Source organism: Bradysia coprophila, chromosome II (genome assembly GCF_014529535.1).
Source record: "Bradysia coprophila strain Holo2 chromosome II, BU_Bcop_v1, whole genome shotgun sequence".
NCBI classification, from domain to species: domain Eukaryota; kingdom Metazoa; phylum Arthropoda; class Insecta; order Diptera; family Sciaridae; genus Bradysia; species Bradysia coprophila.
Genome location: NC_050735.1, coordinates 5,987,856 through 6,015,854, shown reverse-complemented (window position 1 = coordinate 6,015,854; position 27,999 = coordinate 5,987,856). Strand labels below are relative to the sequence as shown.

The window sequence follows — 27,999 nt, the reverse complement described above, 5'->3', positions numbered from 1 at the left end:
TATACGAAAATAAAGTATCTCGCACACATGCAAACATCCTTGATTACAGTCAGTTCTACCCAATCTATATACTGTGGTATATCTATGGCCAAGTCGTAAATTATACTGCGACTACATAACTGAACAGTGTTCTCATTTACGTGTAGTTGTGGAACTTTTTTTTTCTGTCCTACGTTTTTGGCTTTTTCTGCGTATGTGTTCGAGAAAGCTGTTCATCGAGTATATAACACTTTATAGACATATGGTGAGATAAGTGTTCATCCATACAGATATATACGTATAAAACAGCGAGTATATAGAATATAGTTGGTATGCCAAAAGGGAAGCAGTGAAGCCGATCCGATATTTCGATTCAGTTTACATGTGAATGTGATTTTGTACTGACGCCTTTCACGAGTGGTTGAAAATAATTTCGTTGAAATTTGAGCAGTATACAGAGTCTGTTGGTATTATATTAGACTACAATTTGGATTTAAAATCTTTTTAATTTTGTTTTTTTGTAAATGAAATTTTGTGAATTGAAGAAATAAGAAAAAAATCAATTCGCGATTGAGAATATCGATTAGTGAAATTTTCATGATTATGAAGTGTCGACAGATCTGTTAATTGGAATATTGCAGTTGGATTCTTAACAGACTAAAGAGGCCGGCCATATTTAAAAACTGCAAAATTTTTAAACGCACAAATACCAAGAAAACTTCGTTATAAAATAAAAGACAACATAAAAATAAGAAAAAAATTTTAAAAAGAAATATATTCTGTTAAAAGGGTGTGAACGACGGTAAAAATTTATTTTCGTCTTCTTATTTATTTTGTTGGATTTAGAAGTGTGTTTGACGGTCCGCTGGTTCGAATTTTTTTAAAACACGGAAATTTTAATCAGATTTTTTCTTTTTAAATTAAATTGTGTTTAAGTATGAATAATATCGTGTTTACAGATGTATTTTGTCACAAAAATAGAAAAAAGTGTTTCAGCAAATGTTACGTGTTTTCAATGAATTAAACTCATACAACTCACCATTAGATTCTTAGGAGAAGAAGAAGATAAATAATCGATTAAAGGCTAAGTTCAACAAATTTTTCCTTTTAAAAATAAAAACAATTTTCGGAACAGGATTTCCCATTTATTAAGTGATTAAGTTAAAAAAGCAAACGAAAACAAATCAAAATAAAAAAAATGTCTGTCCAACCGAAACGACAACATTGCTATTTGTGCGATCTGCCCCGTATGCCATGGGCGATGATCCACGATTTTTCCGAACAAGTGTGTCGCGGCTGTGTCAACTATGAAGGTGCCGATCGCATCGAATTGGTTCTGGACACAGCCCGACAAATGAAACGCGTTCATACGTCCGGCAAACGTTCGCACGAAAACGGTGAGGTTGCCAGTCATCGCGGTGTGCCAACCGCTCACCATCATACGTATGCATTGCAATCGAGTCAGGGTGGGCCGCGTTTAGCCGACTTTACGCCCAAACTTGAACCGCACGAGGCAACCGTTCGTATGCAACCGGTTCGCATTTTACCGCCACACCACAATATGACGTTGTCGAATCGCGTTCAGCAGCAACAACAGCAACAACAGCAGCAGCAACAACCTCAACCACATCCACAGCAACAGCAACAACAACAGCAGCCGCAACAGCAACAGCAGCAACAACAGCAACAGCAGCAGCAGCAACCACCAGCTCTATCAGTCAATCTGAAACGACCACCGCCAGATGATGATGAGCACAATGAAGGACCCGGCGGTAGTGTGAAACGCGGTGTACAAATGCAAGAGGATCCTCAACAACGACCCGCACTAACGCGCGGTGAATCTTTGCCGTCGGTGCCATTTGCTCCCGAAAGACAGCAGAGCTTGAGAGACAAACATCCCGTTCGTGCACCATCATTCGATGCGTCGACCTTCAAGCCAGGAGGTAGGTCTACTATTATCTTAAATGTTACTATATTCCTGATATGAGCGAAACAGTCTTATCAGAAACGATTAGGTTTTGATTAGACAAATCAGAAAACACACAGAAATAATTAAAAAAAATTGTGTTGCTTTTGTACTTATCTCATTATCTGGCTGAACCGCTGAACTGATTCCTTATCGGAAAAACTCAAATAGATTGTTCGAAATGTTATCTAAATTACTTTCAAGATAGTAAATGTTATCAATATACGTGGTTCGTGCACGATATGTGGCGGACGCTCTTCGTCGCCGTGATTTACTTCAATATCTAATCAGTTTCGTTGGGCGTAGTTTCTGTGTATACTGTTCGTGTTCAGTCATATGTAATTGATAAAAACGGCAATGTATCGTTCACAAATTTGCAACAGAGACTTCATGTTATGCAGACCATTATTGTTCCTCGTGCAATGTGGATTTGAAGCGAGGTCATCAATTTGCAATCGAATAATCAAGGTCATTTTCAGTCTGACCAATTTTTTTCTTAGGCTTTTCCAAGGCTTAAAATTCTCAATTGACCAGCTGTAATCCATTTGAACAATCCTTCTTTTATACTCAGTGCTCAGCTCAGTGCATGCAGCGTAACGATTCATTTTGTTACATTTTACATTACTGACCCACTACACTCTAAATTACATTGTACCATTTTATCATTACACCCGTTTTTGCATAATATCGCACACAGGAAGTGCTTGAACATTGTAATTACTGTTTTGTTCTGCATACTCCATTCCAGTCGTCATTTTTATCAAGAACGACAAATGTTTGGCGCATATCATTCTGAATGGCATATTTAGTGCTGAACATAGATAAAAACTTCGAGATAAACTTTGAAAATAACTGCAAGAAGTGCGAGCTAACATAACGTTTTCTCATTGTTCTACGAATATCAACCGATTTGATTTCGAGGCAAATGCCAAAATAGAGTTTTCTTATGCTTAGTTTCCACTTACCAAAAAAGTGCTCCGTGTGATAGACAAAATTGATTTTTTGCATTTTTTTTTGTTTATTTGACAACTTGCTCTCTCACGGCTCTCTCACGGAGTACTTTTTGTTGAGTGGAGTGGACACTTTATCTAAGAACAAAAAAGTGCGACTTCGTCTCACTTTTTCTCCGTCGGATAAGAAAATATTATTCGTACCACGGACTAAAAGTCTTTTTTTAGCGTATTCGGCTCTTTCTGGAAACTTCTCACACGCTAAAAATGACTTTTAGTCCTAGGTACGAAATGTACTATTTCCCTGATCGTTGCTCTAAATGTTGTTCGACCGCCATATATAAATCCATTAATTGTGGAATTTTACACACACTCTTGTTGGTACAGAAAAATGTTTCCACTGAATTCCGTTCTATTCCATTTGTCCAAAAAACCTAGTTTTGTGAGCGAGTTTTAGCCATTTCGGACAAATATCTAAAGAATGTCTTCGTTTACAGAATCATTGATTGAAAGATACATTATATCTCTACCTATCTCTACCTACGTTTCTCAACTGTTGGATTCAAGCCTTGGTAGGCTGAAGTAGCCATTTTTATCTTTTATTGCGATCAAACGAAACAGTAGCACAAGCTGAGATCTTGAGAGATAATTTTAATGGAATTAGTTTGTCATCGTAATGACATGACACACATATACAACTCAACTACAACAGCTGACCGATTAGAAAAGCCAACATTTCGGAAGATCGTTCGAATCTTCAATCAAGTCATTCAATTTGATATGATCGAGGTGATGAACCAAGATGTTCTGATTTATAATCTTCATTAAAAATGGGTCTAGCGAATTATAGCTGAACTGGCTGTTCTTGTTGACTTATATCTGAGTGTCATTACGATGATAACAAGCCAAAATTCCATTAAAATTATCTCTCAAGATCTCAGGTTGTGCCACTTCAGCCTGGCAATGTTTTGTCTGCAGAATTTCAGTGTCCGAATTCTTATCATGGAAAAAATGGAATTGTGTAACATACCGCACAGTTTTCCCAAATATTTCTGAGTTTCTCAATACCACAAATGACAGAGACTTGGAGACTCATCTCTTGAAGAAAATATGCCCGCCGGCCATAACTGTTCATTTTCAAATCACTCAGTAACGATTGGATCATTAAACTACCAATAAATAATATAAATTAGAAATGAACACAGAAACCAATGTGAGGATGACATAAAAAGCAAACTTGTTGGAACAGGTTTTTTTTCTCTCTTCTCAAATTCATTTAAAAGTTTTTGTGTCTTTTTTTCAAATTGAAAGAATACAAACAAAAGCTGTTTCCACACAAACAAAGACACTGAATTCATCCATTCGAAAATGCCATAACTCTTTTTTTTGTACGAAGATTTTCTTCAGTGATTTCAGCAAGTTTATCTACGTCACGTTTATTGAGTAAAAAAAATATTTTAATTGAAAAACCTGTTTCTTATGCGCTGTAAAACAACTTTTATACCATAAACGTTTTTGGGCATTTAACATTATCTTCATAATACAAACACAGCAACAACAAAAATTCTTCTCTCGAAGATGACCTATTCAACAGTCTCTTGTTGTGATGATCAGGTGATTTTTCATGGTTAAAATGAAATAAAAAGAAAAAATTATTTACAAAACAGGTAAAGGTATACAAAACATTTATAGAGGATGGGGCGTCGAAAGCCGATACTGTTGTTAATACAACGAAAATAACAATTTGAAGAGAAAGAAAAACAACAAAAATTTTGGTTATATATTGGACTAACGGTGGTTGAATCTTGTAATAAAAATCCAACTCAATTCAGCCGACGGGTTTTCTGATTTCGAATTGGAAATGTGTTGTTCCGACTATATTATTCCGTCGAAACGAGTAATCTGTGTGGCACAGTTCAGAGCAATATTTCTGATTATCTTTTCATTAATAAGTTGAGCAACTTTTAAGACCACCAGTAACCATTAAAGAATGTGTTAACCAGAAATTATTTCTTAATTCGAAGGCCAGATAAATTTAGACATTTTAATGTCCAATGTCGAATCGGTCAAAAAGTAAATTAAAATGGAAGATTTTTCGTATACGAAAAATTTTACCGAAAGAGTGGTGGAAATTCATTCTATACGATCCCACAACAAATGTTAAGTTTTGATGGTATAACCATCACTCCATTAAGTTCATGTCCAATGTGGTTTATTGAGCTGATAATAGATGGGATAATCAAATCTTCTTTATGAACCCCGATTAGTCTATATAACTTCTTTGATGGATGTTTTTACCATCTTGCGAACTTTTTCATACATTTCTCAGCGTTGGCATCAAAATTAGGTCTATGCGAGCTCTATGAAGTTGAAATTATATTCTACTCCCTAATATACACCTCTAAAAATGGCTGGTTGTGGAACTTAATTTTAACGTCGTAGAGCTATTACAGATTCAACTATGATGAGCGCACTGAAAAAGCGTCATGTAATTTATGAATAATCTCCTACCGTAGCTTGCTGGAAGCTGTAAGGGCCCTAAGTTAATTTTAGGCGAAGTCGATCTGACACTCAGTTTTGCAGACTCACCTCTCGTCGCCTTGCCTATTTAAAGCTTCAATTTCTCGTTTCTTTGCTACACAAGTTCCTAATTCATATAAACCGTATGATGTCACAGGATATCCTGCCAAACCTAATTTAATATTACCCATTTATCGTTCCAATCAACATTCAACATTACAAAAGTTTATCGATTTGAATATCAACAGACGTACACCACTAAATAACGCCTCCAATACATGTACTAGTACTAAAATTCGAGTAGATTAAACTCCAGATTACCATGCTGGTGATAAAACGTTATCAGCACAAATCGTAATGGAAATATTTGCACAGAACAAAAAAATTGTGAAACAATGTCCGATGTTATTTTAGATATATATATATTCATATATATGATTCAGCGATTGTGCAATCCAATATATACGCATATATAATTCCTAACCTATCCATATACGTAGTCATATCATTCGAATTGTTCAAATCAGTATTATAGCTGTGTGCTTTTACTGTCTGTACAACAACGCATATTTATCAGTATAACATGTTATATTGTCGTGTCTTCACTTTTTATTCGTTTACTTCTTTCTGTGCTGTGAATGAATAAGACATCACCAGTCTCACAAATAATCATAATAATTCATCACTTGTTTTTACTTGTACATAGATTATATTCATTCAAAGCGTGTAACTTAAAACATTTTTTGTGTGAAAAAGCTTTTACACTTCAATGTTCGTGGTATTTGTAAGTAAATCAAGTTATTTATACATAACTAAAACGGATTGTGCCACATACCGGTACACACAATAGGTTTTTTTCTTCTTCTGTAATTCTTTATTCTGAACATGTATATAATTATCGAGCGATGATTAATAAAAAAAAACTTGTAATGATGATTACATTCATTGTGTTTTTGACTACGTAACGTTTCTGTGTCTTTCAATGATTTATACATACATTGAAACACACTTGTGTCTTTATGTACTTAAACTCAATGAAATAATAATAAATGAAAAAAAAAACCTGAATTCAAAAACACGATATTCACACACAACTGCAAAAAATAATGTAAATAGCCTAACATTGGATACACGCACACACGACTATACTATTATATGGATAAACACTCGTATTGTGTGCTTCCAAAACTGACGTCACACGGCGCATATTATAATAATCGATAGGAATAAATGGAAAAAAAAGAGGAGGCACAAAATGGCAGACATAGCTATATCCGGTGTGGATCGTTTGCTGGTGCATGTTTGCTGTTACGCATACTAGCTAACGGCATAGAAATATAAGAGTTCAAAAATGTATAGTTTGGCATATACCCAGTCTTTTAAATGAATTTTTCTGATTAGTTTTCTCTTTTAACCGAGCCATTTAACTGATTAGAATCAATTGTTATTATCAATTGAAATATAATCGTTTTCGTATATATACCAGAGGAATACAATGGTTTCATTTAAGGATTCTGCATGGATATTGCAGTGTCTGTCGCTTGCGAACGGATGTATGTGTAGTTATTACCATTAATATATTGTTTGTGACGTAATTTTTCTGAATAATTGAAAAGAATTTCGAGATGGTGTATACTCCCTCTACCCCTTTCTACCTTTGAATCTACCGTTGCAAAAATGGAATAATTTGAAAAGAATTTCGAGATAAGTATAATGTACCCTCTCTACCTCTTCCTTCCTTGATTCAAATTAAATCAACTTAAATATGGATTTATGATTGATTAGGATTGGGATCACTTACAATATCAGTCAAAGTACTTGAATCTTAAGTGGGGCTATGCGCTTCCGTTGAAAGTGGTACAGCAGAAGCACCTACAATTGTAAAATTCACTGTAAGCATACAGCATTTTTCACTGCGAAAATTGAAAATACTTTTGTGCAACAAAACACACACACAGACGACAACACGACAACTATATGCAAGAAAAAACACAGTTTTTTTATGTTTGTTCTCTTAGTCGTCACGTCATGACATGACTCGATTTGCATTCATATGGTTTATGCAAGCAAATTTGTACATTATGTATGCTACGTGCGATGTTACCAGCGACGAATAAGTCATTGATATGCAAATTATTTTTCTTTCTTTTTTTTTATTTCGTTTAGCCAAGTAAACAGGAGAGAGACATTAACATTTGAGAACATAATGAGCACGTTTCGTATTTATATTTTTTTGGTCACACCACTTTTTTCGCTGTTTTTGTTGTTGGTGTTTCCAGCAGCATATACTTGGAACGGTAACATGTTGTGAATACTAAGTTGATGACTTAATGCGTTGTAATTAGTGTAACGTAATTGTGGACTGTAATAATGACTTAGGTCCTTGAATGAAATGCCATTTCCTATTGACATTACACGCAGGAAGTGAAGAAGTTAACCAAGTTACGAGTAGTTAACACGGAAAATGTTAAAATTAAATGGCTTTTTGTTCGGAAACAAAACAAAAAACTGCATACCGTTAACGCTGAAAGGAATGCTGACACTTGACTCGTTTTCTGATGCATTGTATTTTCCGCACGTTTTTCGAACCCTCATCTCACATTTTGCGGAAAAACGTTTCCTTAATGACAATTCGTAAGTAATTTTTTATGGCATAAAGTGCTCTTATCTCGTGGCTGAGAAACATGTTTCATTTTACCGACGGTCGGGGAAAATGTGTTTTTTTTGGAACGGTGTTAGGGATTATTCACCTCGTCCATTTATTCAATTCTTTGCTCCTAAAACACGATACCGTTTTCATGTTCTTTCCGCAACCGCAACTTTATATTAACAAAAATTTCATTCAAAATTTCAAGAAATCTTCTCCGTATAAAATTATCGTAATATAAACTCGTAAAGTGTGGACTACGATGGTATTGTGCTATTAAAATTAGAACAGCCGAGCCAGGAATGTAATATTAGTTAAATTAGAAGAAGATAAACTAGGTGAACTATGAAAGAAGAAACAGGAAAAAATGTTTGATAACAACCAAAACTTGTTTGGACGGATCTGTCTTGTATGAAATTCAGTTTATTGGTTTCACGTCCAACACAACATCCCGAATAACAGATTTAACTATATCATGTGTGTACTACGTGTTTCCAATATAAATATTTTTCTTAATTTTTTTTTTCAATTCTATTCAAATGAAAGTAAATAATAAGAACACGAAAAAATAACACAGAGGAATAGAAAACGTTTTTTTTTTAAGAAGAAAAAAACACTCACGATATGAGTCTCACATATAGTAAGGAATAATCTAAAAATAAAATTACACCGGCCGAATACGAGCCAGCTGTCGTATACATTAGGCGTGTATAAAACAAACTTCAATACATGCACGCTATTGTGTAGTTTTTCGGTTTTACATGTGTATGAGTCTACAAAAAAAAATTATATTTATGTGCGATAACCATACATGCATTAAAGTAATAATAAAAAATTAATGAAAACTTGTCACGCAAAGAGGGTATATTGTGGTTGTCACGTCATGTCATGTCTCACATTTATATGTACCGTCTACAATCTATATACGGCTACTCATTATCATCATTAATCGATCGTTTGTATTCGATGTTTTGTCTTCGCATGCATCAAAGTTTCATCAATCATGCAGATTACTGTTGTCGTCGATATTAAGACCGAATCGAATTATTTGTCATCATGTCTATGTTATTGTATAAGTCACAGGGGGTGTAACTTAGAACAATTTTTATTGTCGCTGCCTTAGAACATTTTTGATTTTTGTACCAGCCCTGTTGAATGTCGTTCAAAAACATCGAATCGTTTTTTAATTTTCTGAATGTTATAGTTTTCGGCAACAACGATTTTCTGTTATAGTAACTTTTAATTGTCTTCGGCAATTGCCTAAAATCGATGGTATTTTACGACAATTTTTATGGTAAAGTGGTACACCCGTGGTATAAGTTGAAATAAAAGTTAAGAGTTGAAATTAATTTAATAACAATGATAAACTGTCCTGAAAGCTTTGTGGAAATCAAAGTGAATGGACTTAAATGCGTAGCTAAAAATAATTTAGAAAATTCGCATCAACGAGCTTTGTTTCCACAATTCAAAAAGCTGCGAGTCTTACAAAAGAAAAATTCTATTTTTTCAATCTTCCGAAGCCCATGACATAAAGTCCTATTGTAAAACTTGTAAACCTTCATAAAAACGTCACGTTATTTGCTAGTTCGTGTAATACTAAAAAATTTGAATAAATTTAATTCAAAATCTGTATACGAGAATGCGTGTCATTGATCACGTGTCTCACAATAATTTTTTTTTTCTCTTCGGATATATATAAATAATATTAAATTCTTCTACTCGAATAAAATATACACTGGTGCTCTGCCCATGAGAGCCTCTGACGTCACAGACAAATGATAATGTTAGACGAAGGAAAAATGTTACACAACTCATGGCATTCAAACTTAAACACACAAATACATTCACTCAACCATATGATGAACTGTTTTCTCTGTGCCTCTGGGTTGTACGGTGAGAAAATATAAAATACACAACACACATAACGATGGATGAGAGATGGTAGAGTTTGGTGTGTTTTTTTTTATTATTATTCTGTTTCGTTTGGAATGGTGTAGATTATAAAATATAAACGTGTAACGTGAAAGGTACAGTTAGGTAGAAAAGTAGGTTACATACTTCGGTTCGGAATGGATTTTATTTAAAGAGATTCTATTCGCTGGAAATTATGGGCTTTAACTCATTTCTATAATTGTGTACCGTGTATACGATTAGGAAATGAAATATATTATGTAGTCGAAGGAATGTTTCGGCTTTGAATGTTATTTTAATGGAGTACGTGCCTATTTTACATTATAAAGACATCGGCTATATCGTGCGTAAGTTAGTTGTTATCCCACAGAATAAGACACGGTACAACCATATTTCAATGCTATTTTGCTCATAGAATTAAAGGATTAACCAAGAAGAGTATCGGGCTCGTTGAACAAAGACACACTACGAACAGACACCAATGTATGAATTAGAAGAATACGCTCAGTGATCAGGTTCAGGTTGACCTGAGTGACGTGATCCGCTTTGGATTAGGTGTTCTTTCTTCAGATCCAGGTCATGTTCAGGGAATACTGAAAATTTTAGATTAACCTGAACCTGAAGCTACCTGATATTAAAACATCGGATTCAGGTTAATTGCGATCTAAGTCATATTTTCTCATATCAGGTTCAGGTCACGTCAAACCTGACTTATTTCAGGCAGTAGTGTCGCCTTTTCCATATGGACACTTTTTTTAACGTTTTTTTGAGTCCCGGACATGTTCATTTGCCGCCCAAAATGAACATTGTGGAACAAATTTAAAAATTTTCACATTGGCGCCAAAGTTGCCAGTGCGTCCAGTTTAGCCAGTACGGGCTTAATGGTTTAGGTTGATCAATTTACAAGCAACAATCGAACCATTCGATTTTAATTGTAACGAAAGATGTCGTCACATTTATTCGTTGAGAATTGTGTCAGGTATGAAACTGAGTTAGTGCAAGCCGAGGTGCAGCTACTGCACACCAAAAAATACGGTGTTATCCTACGTTTATAAAAGCCGAAGTTGTATGCTAAAAGTTTACATTCTAATCAGCTACACAAGTATTTGAGTCAATATTAACAATTTTGTTATCAACATTTTTCCCGAACAGCGATAACATAAACAGGGCAATTAATTGATAACACATTTATTCCACCAAGCTAAGATTAGATAAGAGAATCAAAAAAAAAAAATAATTCAAAATTGGAACAGTGCCATATCGTTTATTATGTTTTTATCACAACAAAAATTACATCACATAACACACAGCTTGACTGTTCTCTCGCCTTCGACGAACAACAAACTTATCTTATCTCCGGCTAAAACGTAGAAATTTTATTTTTGTATTTTAAACAGCATATTGAATTTAAATAGAAATACAAAAAAAAATGTTTGCTTCGAAAACGTTGATCCGAACATATGTGTTTTCGTTTAGTTTACACTACTGTTTATATCATGACCGCAAGCTAAACAGAAAAAGCAGTTTTTTTTAACTGTCTTCGCCTTTGTTTTGATCATCATGTCCCACAATAAATCAACGAGCCTAACGATATGTCGATTTTTCTATATTTTTAGTTTATCCAACAACAATGCAACTTCCACCTGTATCACTTGGAGACTCAACGCCTCCAGTACCACAGACATTACAAAGTCCGATGGCCAATTTGATGTCAATTACAGAGACATTGCCACCGGGCAGTCCCAGAAATGGTAGTAGTCCTCCCGGACCGCCTCCACCCAGAACGGCGTCAAGAGGTAGCCAACATTCGCCAAATAGTTCAGGTAAAGCTACAAACGTCGTCGAGACAATATAAAAACGAACAAAAAAAAAATGTTTTTTTGCCTTTGAAACGACACGCGTTACTCAATGCATCCCCGGAAAATGAGTCATTCCTTCATTGACATGAGAGTTAAAACTCATTTCCCGGGGACCTAGTGAGTGAAATAACTTATGTCTTTATCTGGAAATTTGTATTTTGCTTTGGCGAAGTAAAAAGTTCCAAAAAGGACGTAATCTAGTACTTCAAAAAAAGTTTTATATTGACTTTGAACGGAAAAGAAATCGTTTCGCTGTAATGTTTGGCTGAACTATTTGGTTGGTGTTAAGATGTATTGCATCGAAATTTATTTGTATTTTTGTTTTAAAAGAAAAACTCTGTATTATGAATGCAATACAATGTTTCATTCAAATCCTCTTGATTACCAAAACTTATCATTTTCTACCTCTCCGCTGGTTCTTCAGTATATTATCCAAAATCACTCCAGTATCACTGATTCTAAGTTCAGATACAGACTTTAAAGATTTGCACTCTCTGCCGCAGACGATTAACACAGAATTAATCTGAAGGTTGGTACCATTCAGCCTCCAAAGAGCCAAACTTGTATTTGCAAAAACTGCTTTAACTGGTTGTTATTGCTCGACTTATACACACCTTAACACGCACGAAACATATTTCGGTTGTGAGTGGATGATAACATTCGTTGACCTACAATAAAAGATTTTTTTTTCCTTTCACATCAGATCACTCGTGGATGTTGCAAATTTAGTTTGTCAAATTGGACTCTGAACCTGTACTATCTCTGGTCATATTGGGATTTTTTTCAGACTTTTTTTGAACAATTTTAATTAGATTTTTGTACAAAACGAAATTCCAAGTAAAATTTCCATTAGCACTTCATTTTAAATCCAATTTCTTACTCTTAGTCATTTGATATACCAATACCAACCATGTTTCTCGCCGATAATCGCAACATTTGTTCGAATGGAGTAGAACTAATCGACAAAAAAACATCCCCAATCCTAAGAACACAAATAAAAAAAAGACTAAGCCCCAACGGTTCGATTGCAGGTTCATCAAGTGGTCGACGTTCGTCCGGCTCCCGACACGTATCCAGCACGACAGTGACATCAACCGAAGCACAACAGTCACAGCCAGGCATTGCTGTTAACATTGGCAATGGGCCACCACCTGATGGTATCGTACCGACAGCTGCCGCTGCTGGTCCGACACCCGCTCCGAATCCGACATTGAAGTGTACGCTGTGCCAGGAACGATTAGAAGACACACATTTCGTACAGTGTCCATCGGTGAATCATCACAAATTCTGCTTCCCGTGCAGTAGGGAGAGCATTAAGCGACAGGTTGGTGATTGTGATTGTTGTTGTGTTTGGATGGGAAGATTATCAATCAAATTTATTCGAAATTTAGGGCTCCGGTTCGGAGGTGTATTGTCCGAGTGGAGAGAAATGTCCGCTGGCAAATTCGACGATTCCATGGGCATTCATGCAAGGTGAAATTGCAACAATTTTGGGCGAAGAATTGAAAGTGAAGAAGGAACGAGAGACTTAAACGGGTTCGGGAAAAGTGTCACACACACAGCGTTTCTTGTGTTTAAATGTTAATTTTCCAACATAAACTGCAAACTATGTGAACATTTGTAGATTAAGACGACGAAGAAGATTATAACGAGATGCGTGCTGTTGGCCGTTATGACAAAAATCAATCAATTTATTGTGATATTGCTTTAATATTATTCTAAATAGCAATTGGGAGTTGTATACCGTTAGGAGCGAAAATCATTGATTTCAAATTATCATTTCAATGTCAGGAAGAGTTTAGATTAATTTCGGGTGTCATTGAAAGCGCGCACGCAAAGAAAAAAACCATTTTACTGCTCCCCTAGACGAAACATTTTATCTTGAAGAAAACGTTTGGTTTCGGTTTGTTTGAAACAAATGTTTGTCCAATTTACCCGGTAATCGGAGTCGCAGTATCCGACTTTCTCAAGAAACGACTACAGCGATACTATCTGACAGTAAAACAGATACGCGCTGAATGATCACTAAGTTGGTCGGTGGTCCGGTACATTGGATGGTAGGTGACGCTTGAAAAAGAATTAAAAATCGATATGAACTTGATGTGAATTTGCTTGCTGGTTTGAATTGTGTCGACCAGCAGCTAATTACTTTGGCGAGGTGATGCCTCATTCCGCATCGGTTTGAACCGTTGAACACATGTTAAGGTCAACGCGGGTCATAATTTGTTACCCCCTCGTAACAGAATAAATAGCGCGAGTAACGAAGTAAGCAACAACAAAAAATCGAAAGGAAAATAAGATTTTTGCGCCGTAACATTCACAATATACACTGGATTTTTTACCATTTTTTTGTTGTTGTTACGTCGAGGCTAATAAGCTTGTAACACGATAATTTGCGTGATGATAGACCGTTTTCCATTCATAGATGGAAATTTATCGAAACATTCATTGATAATAACAATTATTTACCCATAATGCTAATGTTATTGTGAATAGATGTTGATTGTCATCGATCACGCGACGCGACGACATGACTGTGAGAGCAAAGAATATGGTTTCGTTTCATTCAGTTTCTAGTGAGTTGTGTATGAAATTCTGAAATTCCTGTTTTTCTTTGGTTTCTTCAACCCCCCGAGTGTTATGGAACAGAAATGAAGAAGAAAATTTTATTTTGTAAAATGAAATGACATGACACGAGAGTCATGCGTTTCGAAGAGTATATAAAGCGTAATTAGACTCGCACGATACGAAGTAAATCGTGAGAGTCTTTATGTTTTGCCCACCATCGTGTAAGTAAGTGAAATAATCGAAAACGGCCTATATCGTAGTGGGCAATTATTACCAGTATGATATTATAAGACGATTGAGCCATGTCCGTCCGTCCGTCCGTCCGTCCGTCTGTCCGTCCGTCCGTCCGTCCGTCCGTCCGTCCGTCCGTCCGTCTGTCCGTCCGTCCGTCCGTCCGTCCGTCCGTCCGTCCGTCCGTCCGTCCGTCCGTCCGTCCGTCCGTCCGTCCGTCCGTCCGTCCGTCCGTCCGTCCGTCTGTCTGTCCGTGTGTCGTAACTTTAGAAAAATATGAAAGGACGGTTGAAGCGACACGCTCAAACTATCCAAACTTTTGATCCCGATCTTTTTGACTCTGCCCATCTACAATTATCACTTGAGTCTGGTATATTGATGAAGGGTGAGCCTTTTCGATCAGACCTCAAAAATTTATAGGTCACAGCGTCTCGCGCAACGACACACATCACTCCATTAAGATTTTTAGTCCCAATCGAATTCACTCTGCCCAACTACCATTCTCACGTATGTCTGATATGTGATAGAGGGTGAGCCTTTTCGATGAGAACTCAAATATTAGTATCTGAAAGTGGCCAGCAGTATGCTTCAACGAAGATGTTCACCAGACGAGGGCTGCGTAAATTGCTGTAAATTTCTGTAATAAATTCAATTACGCAATGTGTGGAAATATTGCGAAATCATGCGAAATATTGCGAAATTGGTGTGATAGTTAACTTTCAATAGTTGACCATGAAATGTCGAACAATCTAGTAGCTAGCGGATCATACATTTTAATCAGTCAATTCATGACGCTCGTCCAGTTAACATCTCCGCTAAAACATTCTCCCTCAAATTGATAGTCAACTATCAATAGTTGATAGTTGAGAGAGAATGTTTTAACGGTGATGTTAACTAGACAAGAGTCACGACTTGACTGATTAAAATGTGTGATCCGCTCGTCCAGTTAACATCTCCACTAAAACATTCTCCCTCAACTATTGATAGTCAACTATCAATAGTTGATAGTTGAGAGAGAATGTTTTAGCGGAGATGTTAACTAGACGAGCGTCACGACTTGACTGATTAAAATGTATGATCCGCTAACCCTACATTGTTCGACATTTGACAGTTGACTATTATGTGATTTCACAATTTTACCATAAATTTCGTAATTGAATTTATGTAATAAGGACTACTGCGATTGTGGCAATTGTAATAGCAATTACACTCAACTAAGAAATGAGTGGAAATATTGCGAAAAATGTAGTTTAGGAACGTGCGAGTCTATTGCTAACGCGCCTGCCGCGTAAATCTCCTCTTGTTTTTAAGCATATAATCATTGAATGATGATTAAGAAATCTAAATAACTTGTAGAGACTAGAAATGTGCGTGGGGAAGAGTGTGTACATATAAATTAATGTGACGGTACATTTTAATAAAGGACAGAAAACATTTTTAAATGAAAATTGTAAAATGAAAACAGTAAAAAACCGAAAAATTTGTAAAATAAAAAATATTTCTAGTTGACCCACAAACAAATTTTACAATTTTGAATGCCCATCATGTCTTTTCTAATTATTTAAATTTAAATTTAGGATTTGTAAAAATCACAATTTTTGTTTCAATGAAAAATGGAAGAGGAGAAATTTTGTTGTTATACCTGTACATAGCTGTAGGTGATAATTTTTAAATTATTTAGAAGAAAAAAAAAACGTTTTAAATAAAGGAAACACTGCAAAAGTAATAAACACAATTTAAAAGCTAAGAAACTAAGAAAAAAAGAAATAGATAAACTGAAAGGACATGAAATAATTTTTTTTAACTAAAGCCATCTGTCTGCACATCAGTTCGGTTCAAAATTCACTTTTCGTGATAATAATTTTGAATTTGAGTCTGGATGAATAATTCAAAGTGGCTAACATAAAAACTAGCGAGTAAAAAGCTTTGAACTGCAGTAACTTTCTTACAAATCGAACATGGCGACACTTCGTCAGGCTTTCATTAAGAAGAGGAAGTATTTATGTGACTTGAGCAACTGATTAGTGTCACTACAGATCCCTAGTCAAAAAAGACTAAGAAAATTTTGAAAGACTGTACAGAGGCTCTGAATGTATTGTGTCTGTAAAGGGCCTAATAAAAATTCTTTCGTGAAGTCTCGTAAACTTGTAAGTATCCACTGAACTCTTCAAATTTCGAGGTCACTGAGCAACATACAACACATCTCTATAAGGTGAAACCGTTATTTTTACATTATCGGTCGACAATTTCGAACCGTCCCGGTGTGCCGTGTGGACCATCTGGAAAAGCTATTAAAGTGGTTGAATAGATGGTAATACTGTATACTCGTTCAAGCCGAATACAATTTAATTTTGTAGTTAAAACGAAGCTACCGCTGCATTACAATTTTTACAACTATTTCCTATGCCAATTTATTTGTTGTTTTCTTTTGTTGTTGGATATTTTTCCATGAACCATGTCATGTCTTTATTTGCCATTTGTCATTTCTTGGAAGACTTATGTCGTGCTAATAATTGGACAATTCGAAAATGGAAAATAACAGGTCTGGTCCTATGAGAATTCGGGCGATGCCCGAAGTGCTTTTTGATTTTCACATGAATTTTCTTCGACCGAAGAGCTACTTTGAGCCAGTCAGGCCCTGAGAAATAGTATCAATTCACGAAACGGACATTCATTCAAAAAGTCTCCACAGTTTCCATATTTGAAGATCCTTTACCTTCACAAAAAGTTTTCATGCCGTGCCTAGCATGGTTGGCGTCTTAGGCTAGTCGTACATAAGCTCCAATTTAGTACTTTTGAACAAAAAAATGGTTCCATTTATCCAAAACCTTGGACCAAAATGGTCTAAATAGTTTCAATGAGGACATGGCACTAAAGGTTTCTGTCCTTGGTGTTCCAATTTTCCTGCGCCTTCGACCAAATGGTCTCCATGAAGACATGTGACTGAAGGTTTCTTTCTTCGAAAAAAACTGTTTACATCTAATGTCCAGAATAATGTTTTTCCATTCTTTAACTATTTTACTTCGATTATCCTGATTCAACGATTGCATTTTTTATTTTTATTTTTTATTTTCAAAAAAACTTTTTCCTTGTGCATTTATTTATCAACCTGTTTTCAGTGCAAAAGAAGAAGAATGCAACCGAATTCTTCAATCAAGATTCTTTTACCTTTTTTTAACCTTAAAAGGATCAGTTCAATTCTAACTCTACGGCGATGCAAAAAACGAAAGAAATTTAAAAATTTTATTTTTTCCTTGTAAATACCGGATGATTTAAATTTTTAAAAATTAAATGAAGGAAAAATAAATCTAAAAAAACACACATTTTGTAGTTGACAAAAATTTAAACTTAATAAAATAATTGTAACAAAATATGGCGTCTCCGTTTATAATTTTAAATATTTTTTTGTTTGTTTGTTTATTAAAAAAAACATAGAGAGAACGATGGTAAAGAAAAAAAAAAGAAAAAATTTAATAAATTCACGCCAGTAAAATAAAAATATATTTTTGTTATTAATTAATTAAGCTAAGGACGACTAATTATCCAAATGGTATTTCGCCTTTGAGATTCATTATAAAATTTTACAAGAACAGCAATAACTAAAAAATAAATTACTTAGATGTGTGACATGATATAAATTGCAGGTCAATTTATTTAATAAAAAACTATAAAAACCGAAAATAGAAAACGTTAGTTAAAAAAGAAAAATATTTTCAAAACATTGGATAACTTAGTCGTCATGCATTGGAACTCAACACTCGCCATGTTTGTATATATTGTGTATAATCAATTACATTTACATTTAAATGAAAAACAAAAATTATATAAAAGAATTAACGTAAAGATAAAAAGTAATTTACAAATAAAAAATCATTGAAAATTAAAGTTAGAAAAAATTCGATAATTTGAAAATTAGAAGGTTTAAAACAAACCATTTGAAAATGAAATGAACATTAAACAAATCAAACAGGATCACAATACACTTTAAATAAATGAATAAGAGAAAAAATAAAACTGTAGAAACGAGAGACAATTTAAAAAGATAAAACAAGAAAATTTGTAAAAACTTTTATCGAAAAAAATAATAATTTTTAAAATGAAAATATGAAAAGTATTCGTAAATCAAGTAGAATTCTTTTAAAGAATTGAAAAAATAGCATTAAACCATAAGTGAAAAAAACTATACCCAAAATTAGAAATTCTTCTTATAAAAAATTGAAAATAGAATTTAAACAAAAAAAAAATGAAAATCTTTGTATGTTTGTATAGATAAATTAACAAAAAAAATGAAAGAACTAAATATTGACATAGTAGCTGTGTATTTGTAGAATAATATATTTAAAGAAAACATTTTTTTTTGATGGGCCAATCGATTTGGCTCATGGCTGGTCCGCGAGCCCCCCTTTTTAAACAAATAACTGAAAATTAGTTTAGACAAACAGAAAAAAGCAAACATTTCTTATAAAAATTACACATAATTTTGATGTATTCTTTACAGACGGTTACTATAAAATCAGCTGTTCGATTGAATGTTTATGAAATCTTCAATCACCAGCTGATTTTATACTAAAAGAATTTTCTTTAAAAGAATCATCGTCCATTCAAGCATCATTTATGTTTGTGTTTTTTCGGATTTATCTACAACAAAACTTAGCTGAATTTTTTTTTCTTTTGTTACGACAAAAAATTCACGTCGTTCGAGCGTCGCAGAATTTGAATTGTGAGTAAATGAGTAATTGCCGTCGTTAGTGAGTCAAAAAAATTGAATTATGAGTGAGAGTGGGTGAACGATCGAACCGAAATTTCAACGTTTTCCTTTATGAAAATGTCATGGATCTTGGGGGTGAATTTGGATGCAAAGCTGTGAAAGTTACACCCTTCTCACTCTCAATTTTGAATTTTGGGCGCACCTACGCGTAGCTACGGCCTGAATTACAACCAACAATTAGGACGAAATTTTTATGAGGTCGTGAACTTTCACGATTAACAAACAAAAATTCGAAATGAATTTTTGTATCTGAATTGGAATTACTACAATTCAGCAAAATCATTATTATTCACTAGAAAATATCATGAATTCAAGTTTTTTTTTTAATTAGAAAAAAGAATAAAACTCTAAATGACACCACATAAGATTGCCATAAAAAATATTGTTTATAAAAATGATAATCATAATGGGATAAAAATAATAAAAAAAACATTTAATTACAAAATATGCTTAACAAAATGATAAAAAAGGAAACAAAAAAATAAAATAAATAAAAATTCGAAATTTTATGTTTCAATAGTTTTATTTACTAAGAAAACATAAATATAAAAGTGGAAAAGAAATTTATCATTTCAGCGAAAATGCATTTAATTTCCATTCGTTCGTTATTTTTTATTTCATTTTGGGTTAACAACTTTAGCGTTTAGAAAATGGTTTATTTATTGTATAATGTAAGAGCAGTTATCTTTTCTGTTTTAAGTAATCAATGTATCGAAAATAAAAAACAAAAACAAAACAAATTATGTTTCTAATAAAAAAACGTATGAATAAAAATTGAAAATGAATCTTTTTGTATGGTCTTTTGGTAGCTTTTGCCAATATGCCGTCTGAAAAATCGAACATTCAGAAATCTTGGTCTATTCCAGTTATGGAGAGGAAATTTGCCGACCTACTTCTTTCTTTTGGAGATGATGCCTGTCAGAAAGCCCGTTTACTAGCGTCATCTCAAGAAGAATCTGTATTATGGTTGAGCGTATTACCTTCAACATCTCTTGGTCTATTCCTCGATAATGACACCTTAAGAATTTCGGTTGCTCTACGCATTGGAGCAAAAATTTGTCACCCTCATAAATGCATTTGTGGTAAAGGTGTTGATTCTTATGGCTTTCATGGGTTGAGTTGTATAAAAGCATCCGAGTCATCATTCTTTGAACGATACAATTAGAAGAGGTATAGTTTCCGCAGGAGTCCCAGCCATTTTGGAACCACCTGGAGTTGTTCGTGAAGATGGCAAACACCCTGACGGTCTCACCTTGATACCTTGGTCTGCTGGAAAATGTTTGCTATGGGACGCAACTTGCCGAGACACAGTGGCAAAATCGTATGTGAGGAACAGTTCAAGACATGTTGGTTGGGTGGCAAAAAAGGCAGAGGATAAAAAGATCGCACTTTATAATTCTTTAATTGACCAATATTTCTTTGTTCCTTTAGGTTTTGAAACGCTAGGTCCGTGGGGTTCTTATGCAAAGCAATTTATTTACGACTTGGGGAAAAGAATTTCGAATGTCACTAACGAAAAGAGAGCCACGCTTTTCCTTCGACAGAGACTGTCTATAGATATTCAACGTGGAAATTCAGCTTCTGTGCTCGGTACATTGCCGTCAACCCAAGCATTGGACGAAGTTTATTATCTTCTTTCGAGTAACAAGCGAGAAAGCTAGTTAAGATTTTCCCCTGTTTCTCCTGAATCAGGCCAGTTTCCATGGTTCTGGATAAATATAGTAGGACAATTTTTGTTAAGAATAGAAGCCACTCCGTGGGTGGAATTTGTATCATATACAGATACAAATTTAGGTTTGTTTTGTTGAAGAAATATTGGAAATTGTTTGATAAAAATTCGTCCGCCTTTTTTTATCAAACTCCTTTCTTTTTCAGAAATTTTTCACGTTTTATTTGTCAGCGTTATGGGAAATTATATTTGACCGTTAGTTTAAGAAATTGAGTAGAGAAACGAACGAAGCAAGTTTGATAACCACAATGGTTAGACATGTTGCATTAGGTTTTGGTGTCAGGTGTTCGAAATTTGGTCAAGGCGTGATTTTAAATTATGGTTAATGGTATAAAAGGAATGCCAAAAGGTATAAAATAAACTACGAAAATCCATTTCCGTCACTCAGTGACAAAGAGCAAATTATAGAAAAACAGAGAAAAGACTTCTAAAACGTCACCCGGACGACTCATGAAAAGGTCAACTTTTGCAGCGCCGTTGCAGAAATAACTATTACATGTTAAGTCCGTCGATGATAAAGTTCATGAAACTCGATAAAAAGAACTATTTTTGACCCGTAGACATGTGAAATAGTTTGAGTTACATTTTATCGGTTTATCGGACACATGTGTACCTGTATACACCACACCACATTTGAATCAGAATTGTGACTGACCTGAAACTTCATGTCAGTTCAGGTTTTCATTTTTGAAGACCTGAATTATTCATACTCAGGTCAACATGTCAGGTTTCAGGTCAGACCTGATCACTCTAATCAGCTTTCAGGTCAGACCTGATCACTCTAATCAGCTTTCAGGTAAAATCAGATCAGGTTCAGGTAAACCTGACATGTTCGTAGCCCTAAATTCGTATTTGTTAAATCATCAGAAGTGATGTGTTACTGCGTATTTTATAGAATGACAGTGTACAGTATATAGCAGGAACTATTTTTGTGAAAACATTTTCCGGAGTTTTCTTAAATGTTCCCACATTTTCTTGAATTTTTCCGAAAAGATTTTTTTTGGTAAATAGTGGAAAACTTAGGAAAAAATGTTGGAAAATATTAAATTTTGGCGACCGGAATCATCTTAATACTGGAAAGGGAAATTTTGTACAGCTTAGTGGTTTTGGAATGGAACCAAACGTTAACGCTATTAACTATAAGTACATCTTGAGCAACAACATTTCATTGTATTCTTAGTACTTTTTGAAGCAGAACTCTACCTACCTTTTTTGTGGGTTAAAAAAATAGAATAGAATAGTTCACCAATTGCTGCAACCAGTTCACAAAGTCTCGTAGTTAAAATAAAGCTTTATATCCTATACATTTTGTATTTCAAATGAACGTACTCTTTAAACATTCGCAGTCAGTACGCATATAGCAATCAGATCTATTACTTCATTTGATTTGAAATATCCTTAAGAGATTGATTCTAAATCTTTTACTTCATTTTTTTAAACATTTTGCTACATATATCAGCTTGCATTAGTCAGAGCTTGTCGGTGAGTCCAAAAGTCTTTCATATGATAGCCGTCCGTAGTAGGTTAACTTATATCAACAAGTCGAATTTCGTTTATTTTTCGCTCCAATGAACTTGCCGACAACAAGGAACTCAAAGCAGATGGATCAGAACCGGAATTTTCAATGTCTTTTAATAGACACTGTTCCAGCTCTGATACTCGTTGAACACAGACGGAGTTGCAGCTACTGACCTCTTCCGAATTAGTGCAAAATAAACTTTTCCCACGCAATTGCTGATTATTGGCATCGGCTGTATAATATTTACCAATTGATATGGACGAATCCTGAGAACTTTCGGTTTTTAAAAGTCTTGACGAGTATTCGATTTCGTCGTGGGTTTCAAATCCAAATAGTAACAATTCATCGTTAAATGTGAACAAATCTGGTTCTAGAACTTTATCATCGTAAGTAGAAAATTGGCGTGGTAGTACATTGGATTGGCCATAACAACCTGATGAACTTGACGAAGTGGTCTCTTGAGTTTTATTCGCCCTAGCAGTCGCATAGATTTTTCTCAAGGTACGCGAGATTCTTGGATCGTTTTCGAAATGCTCTCTCTGGGCTTGTTTCATTCGTTTATACCTTTCAGACGGAAATAAATTGACTCTGGCTGATGGTATTGGTCTCGAGTCAAATACGGACGATGACGATGAGTCATTTGATGTTCGTTGAATTGATTGGTCGATATTTACTGAAGAAAAACGAATGTTACTTTTGCACCCGAGACATGAGCATATTTTTATCTTTTTTAACCGGCTATGACGGCAGAATCGTTCAACTGGTCGCACTACTTGCAGTAACTGTAGATTGTCAAATTTATTACTTTCACTGGCGATATTTGTTGACACCTGTTCTCCAGTCTCAAGTTGGTTAACAAAATTTGCATTAGGATGCACATAAAATTCAGAGACTTTGGTTTCCACAGCGTCTGTCGGGCGTGTTAATGTTGGTCTATTTTGTTGCTTGAACAGATCGTTGATGTTTTCCCACACAATATCAGTCTGAACACTTGTTTCCTTGACAATGTATTTGTAGCTCATATTCACTGCATCGCTGGATGTGTCAAAGATCTCATCTACCATTTGTACCAGTTCATGTGTTGGAAATGTCGGTAGCTTTATTTCTTGGCATACTTCTGGCGGCTGGTGGAAGTACTCTGTAAACAGAATGGACAAGAAATTTATACCGAATCTGATGCGAGATTTATAAGCATTACTCACCAACATATTCCTGTTTGCTGGGGTCACTAGATGATGAAATAGTTTTTCCATTTGCAGTTTCCTTACTAGGTGATGCTATTTTTACCAATCTCGTTGTTTGGATGCCAACATCCTTTAGCGACCTTGCTTTCATTTCATGGTCCGCAAATCCCGAAGTTAATGCTGATGCTCGTGATACATTTAAGGAGATGCTTTCCTCAAGGCTGCTGTCATATCCATTATTTTTCGATGGTGTCTGTGATGAACTGGTTGACGATGTTTTCGTTTCAGTGTCTTCCGTACTTTCATCGATGCTAGGCAGTTCTAAATTCACTGATGACGCCCTTTCCGAATTACTTTGAAGATTGAACGGTTCAGATACTTTCTCTTCAACTTTTTTCAACGTCTCCTCACTTCGCCTTTCATCGGTTTCCACCGTACTGTCTGATTCCTCGTAAATTATTTCCACCAACTTTATATTCGTGTTCACAGTTCTTTTAAATCCGCAAGGGGCAATGGATATCTCTGGTATTCGCTGCACACAACATTCGGCTCTTATGTTCAATTGGGGTAAAATATGTTTTTGAATCTTGCTGTTGTCATTTGACGTTGGGGTTAATAATTCCGAAACGGCGGGTTGCGTGGCTGTGGTATCACCATGAGTCGATTGAAAGGACTTTGATGAATAAACATTGCAACGTTCAAAGAACTGATGCCAAGTGAGTCCTTTGCTCAACAAAGGTTTCGTGGTGGTCTCCAACTGTGCTCTAGTAGTTAATTCCGTTGCTTCTTTAGAAATACGTTTCGGAATCATTGATACTCCACTTTCCACTAATTTCAAGTCCGGATGAGTCCGATCAAAGTTGTAATACCTGGAAGTGTATGGCTTCACACTCCATCCGGAGGAGCGGAATCGCTTTGTCGATAGTGTTTTACCTTTTGAAACACATGAATGTTTCTTTGGTGATGGTCGAATTACACCTGTTCCGAATGGACCTGGATGCGGTACAGTCGGAGTAAATGTTTGTTTCGGATGATTCAAATAAGAATCAAGAATATTCTCTTTCTTTAATGAACGGCTACTGAAGTAGAAGTTATCACGGTCGTTTACCGGTAAAACGATTTCCGAAGCTGAAGGTTTCTGTTTCCTTTGTGAATTAGAGTTCAAAATCGAAATTCTTAAGTAATTATCCTCTGAGACTGCATCAATTTTAGTTTTTTCTTTTTCATAGTCTGTTTGGAATTGCTTTGAGACTTGAATTAGTTTCTCAATATCCCGTTCGAAGTCATACTCGTAGGGAAAACTCTTTTTGTTGATATCGGTCTCACTGTTTTCATCACCACAACTTTCCTTCTCACTACGCAGATCAATTAATAGATCACTATCCCGTACATCTGCGGGCACCGTTTCAGTACGGATTGACTGTAAACTAGCAACATTACAAGCAGTATTTCTATTATTTTTGATTTCACTAATACTTTTCATTGCGGTAGAACGACTGGTACGGTATGCAACAAAGGTATAAATGATACAATTTTACATGACACCCTTTCGTCCCTCTCACAAAATTCTATTCTTCCACGGTCCGTTGACATCGGCCAACTGTTCAATTCAAAATATTACACTGTTTACCGCAACCAACGATATGGTTGTTCATTCATTCATTCATCGTACATATACACACGAAAAAAGCACAAAAAGCGAATTGAGTACAACAACATATTGGTAGATGTCATTAATGCTTATGCATTGCTTTTCATTGAGTAGGTACCTTTCCATTCTACCTTTTATACATATTCGGTATGAGGTTATAAAGATCGAATCTGGTATTTTTTTGTTGTTGCAAGAGAGGCGTATATTTAATCTCGTACTTCTTCTGTTTCACAACAGATTTTGCTATATAAGAGTACAGTAGACTGAGATCATTGCTTATCGTTTTTGTTGATATCAATAACAAATGACTGGTCGTGTTTTCATTATTCCCCCTGACATGAGAAAAAAACGCGCTGCTAAGCTTATGACATTTTGGGGGAGAAAGTGTCTATTTTCTACCGTCACGTTTTCATAGGGGAGTTCTCACGAACTGTCATCTTAGTTTTTGTTTTGAAAAGTGGTGTAACAAACTGATGGTTTGAGAGAAAAAAACTTTGCTGAAAATGTGTTAGACCAATAGGATTATTGAACAAACATGTCTTATGAATTCTTATGCGCCGATGAGAGCCTGAGAAGCAATGTGCAATATCCTGTTTTAGGTGCAGATTGTTGGATTCGATCGATACCTCCGCATTTTGTGTATGTTTTAGTGTAGTACTGCCTGCAAGTCGGTCTCTGTCCAAATTTATTTCAGATTAGTGCGCACAACTCGGTAAGGAAAAGCTTATGACTTGTGTTAGTGCATCCATATACACCATATATATATACACAATTCAAGCTCAACAGTTGCAACGTTAGCATACCGCTAGTCATAGTAAAACTCTTTAACGCTAAGTTGAGGTGCATTTTAATACAAAAACCCAAGAAAACTGCAAAATATTCTAATTCAGCATTCTCAGCCAACCGGCTGAATAAATCGAAAGCTTTTGTTGTCCTTAGTAGTAAACAGAACCTGTCGGTGGAGCATAATTGCATGTGACTCGTAACGCTTCTCTAAGTGCATTCAAAACGTAATCGACTCTTCGGTAAGTTGCATTAGAATTCATTAAACCGATACGGAATATCATGTCTTCAGTGCGACCGAAACCAGATGAAACTTCCAGTGAGAAGCTAAATTGCGCCACACATAAATTAGATTAGATTGAATCGACATGAAATGTTCTTAACAGTTTCCTACCTCTCTAGTAAATAATCGGAAACTTTGTTCCAATTAACTCCATATGGAATTCGAACAGCAGTTATTGTTGGTAAACGTTCTTCGGGGTTTTGCACGAATAATTCCAGCCCCATACTTTGTAGGCCTTTTTGCAGTCTTATTGCATTTTCGGAATGACGATTTCTGAATGATTCTAGGCCTTGTTCACAAATTTCCGCTAATGATTCTCGCAAACCATACAAAACCATCAACGACACTGTATGGTGCTTCCTAGGAAAACCACAAATTTTCGACACAATTTCCAATTTTAACACCACGCATCTACTTACATCCGTGATTCCCCCTGACATCCCCACTTACTGCTCAACAAAACAGCGTCCCAATAGTATGATTTTACCGGAGTTTTACGATTATGAATTTTTTGCATTGCTCTTTCGCTCAGAGTTATTGGTGCAAGGCCTGCAGGTGCACCCAATACTTTTTGCGACGCAGCAAACGCTGCATCTATTTTCCATTCATCGACCAGAAATTCAACAGCACCTGCGGTACTTACAGCATCTATTACCAACAGACAATCATACCTTCGACACAAATCTCCTAAGCCAACAAGTGACTGCAGTACTCCACAGGATGATTCTCCATGCACGAGATATAATATTTTTGGTCGATATAGTTCTACGTGGCCTCGAATCTGTTCGTACTTAAGGACTGTCCCTAAAGTAGCTTCAAGAACCCGCACATCGGCACCTAGAAGCCTACCGATATTTACAGCTCGACGACCAAAATCACCAGTAACACCGAACAAGACAACATCGCCTTCTTCAACTAAATTGAAGAGTACCGACTCAATGCCCCCATTTCCAGAGCAGCTGGAGCAATATGTAACCGAATTTTTGGTCTGAAAGATGTATCTAAGTCCTTCCTTGATTTCGTCCATTATCTGCAGATGAAGAAATATTTTCAATGAAATTGTACAATTTGATTAAGGTGCTGCAACTCTATACGTAATGCGTTTCGTCCATGTAAAGTCCCATCAAAGGCTTACAAAGAGCCTCACTGACTCTTTGTGAGAAATTTGTCGGACCGGTTCCCATTAAAAAGGTGGGTTTCGTTGCAATGGGACGAAGTAGACAAGATGGTACCGGCACACTTGTTGTTTGTGGAACAGCAGTGGTATCAGGCGATTTAGTCGATGCCTCAGCAAATTTCTTTGCAACAGAAAACATGTTTGCTTCCATTTAGATCGAAATGTCGACGGTACACTAAAATCAATTGAACTTAAACTTGAACTCAAAGCCAAAAATAAGAATTTCTTCAGATAATTTGCTTCGGTAAAATACGAAATTTTCAGTCAAAATAAC

The 27,999-nt window shown here is 35.4% G+C and overlaps 4 protein-coding genes and 1 long non-coding RNA gene across 8 annotated transcripts in view; 3 read left to right on the top strand and 2 right to left on the bottom strand.

Moving 5' to 3' along the window:
- Positions 1-21,200, top strand: part of LOC119069466 — a 22,044-nt gene extending 844 nt beyond the window's left edge. Inside the window, exons 2-3 of the long non-coding RNA XR_005086337.1 lie at positions 17,275-17,279; positions 21,057-21,200. This is a non-coding gene — a long non-coding RNA (uncharacterized LOC119069466). The remainder of the gene's footprint in view (positions 1-17,274; positions 17,280-21,056) is intronic.
- The window catches only part of LOC119069183 (odorant receptor 94b-like), a 416,993-nt gene that overhangs the window by 97,143 nt on the left and 291,851 nt on the right, over positions 1-27,999 (top strand). The window lies entirely within an intron of this gene.
- Positions 345-14,480, top strand: LOC119069123 (interferon regulatory factor 2-binding protein 2-A-like). Of its 3 annotated transcripts, none has more exons than XM_037173034.1 (4): positions 345-1,922; positions 11,590-11,769; positions 12,864-13,156; positions 13,224-14,480. In XM_037173034.1, exons 1-4 carry the CDS (start codon positions 1,178-1,180, stop codon positions 13,362-13,364), a joined length of 1,359 nt encoding a protein of 452 aa, XP_037028929.1. In that variant the 5' UTR covers positions 345-1,177; the 3' UTR covers positions 13,365-14,480. The 3 variants fall into 3 exon arrangements, with proteins under 3 accessions (XP_037028929.1, XP_037028920.1, XP_037028937.1); XM_037173025.1 differs by having other exon boundaries at positions 11,590-11,796; XM_037173042.1 differs by lacking the exon at positions 11,590-11,769.
- LOC119069165 (serine--pyruvate aminotransferase, mitochondrial-like) lies at positions 19,918-27,999 on the bottom strand. 2 transcript variants are annotated; one of them, XR_005086282.1, is made up of 5 exons: positions 27,643-27,999; positions 26,968-27,578; positions 26,660-26,908; positions 26,337-26,592; positions 19,918-19,928 (listed from the first exon to the last, which is right to left on the bottom strand). XR_005086282.1 is itself a non-coding variant. In XM_037173075.1 (4 exons), the coding sequence occupies exons 1-4, from the start codon at positions 27,874-27,876 to the stop codon at positions 26,418-26,420; spliced, it is 1,269 nt and encodes a 422-aa protein (XP_037028970.1). In that variant the 5' UTR covers positions 27,877-27,998; the 3' UTR covers positions 26,316-26,417. The 2 variants fall into 2 exon arrangements, 1 of the variants encoding a protein (XP_037028970.1); XM_037173075.1 differs by lacking the exon at positions 19,918-19,928 and having other exon boundaries at positions 26,316-26,592; positions 27,643-27,998.
- On the bottom strand, positions 22,638-25,416 carry LOC119068925. The gene is made up of 2 exons (XM_037172792.1): positions 23,850-25,416; positions 22,638-23,785 (listed from the first exon to the last, which is right to left on the bottom strand). Exons 1-2 carry the CDS (start codon positions 25,312-25,314, stop codon positions 22,653-22,655), a joined length of 2,598 nt encoding a protein of 865 aa, XP_037028687.1. The 5' UTR covers positions 25,315-25,416; the 3' UTR covers positions 22,638-22,652.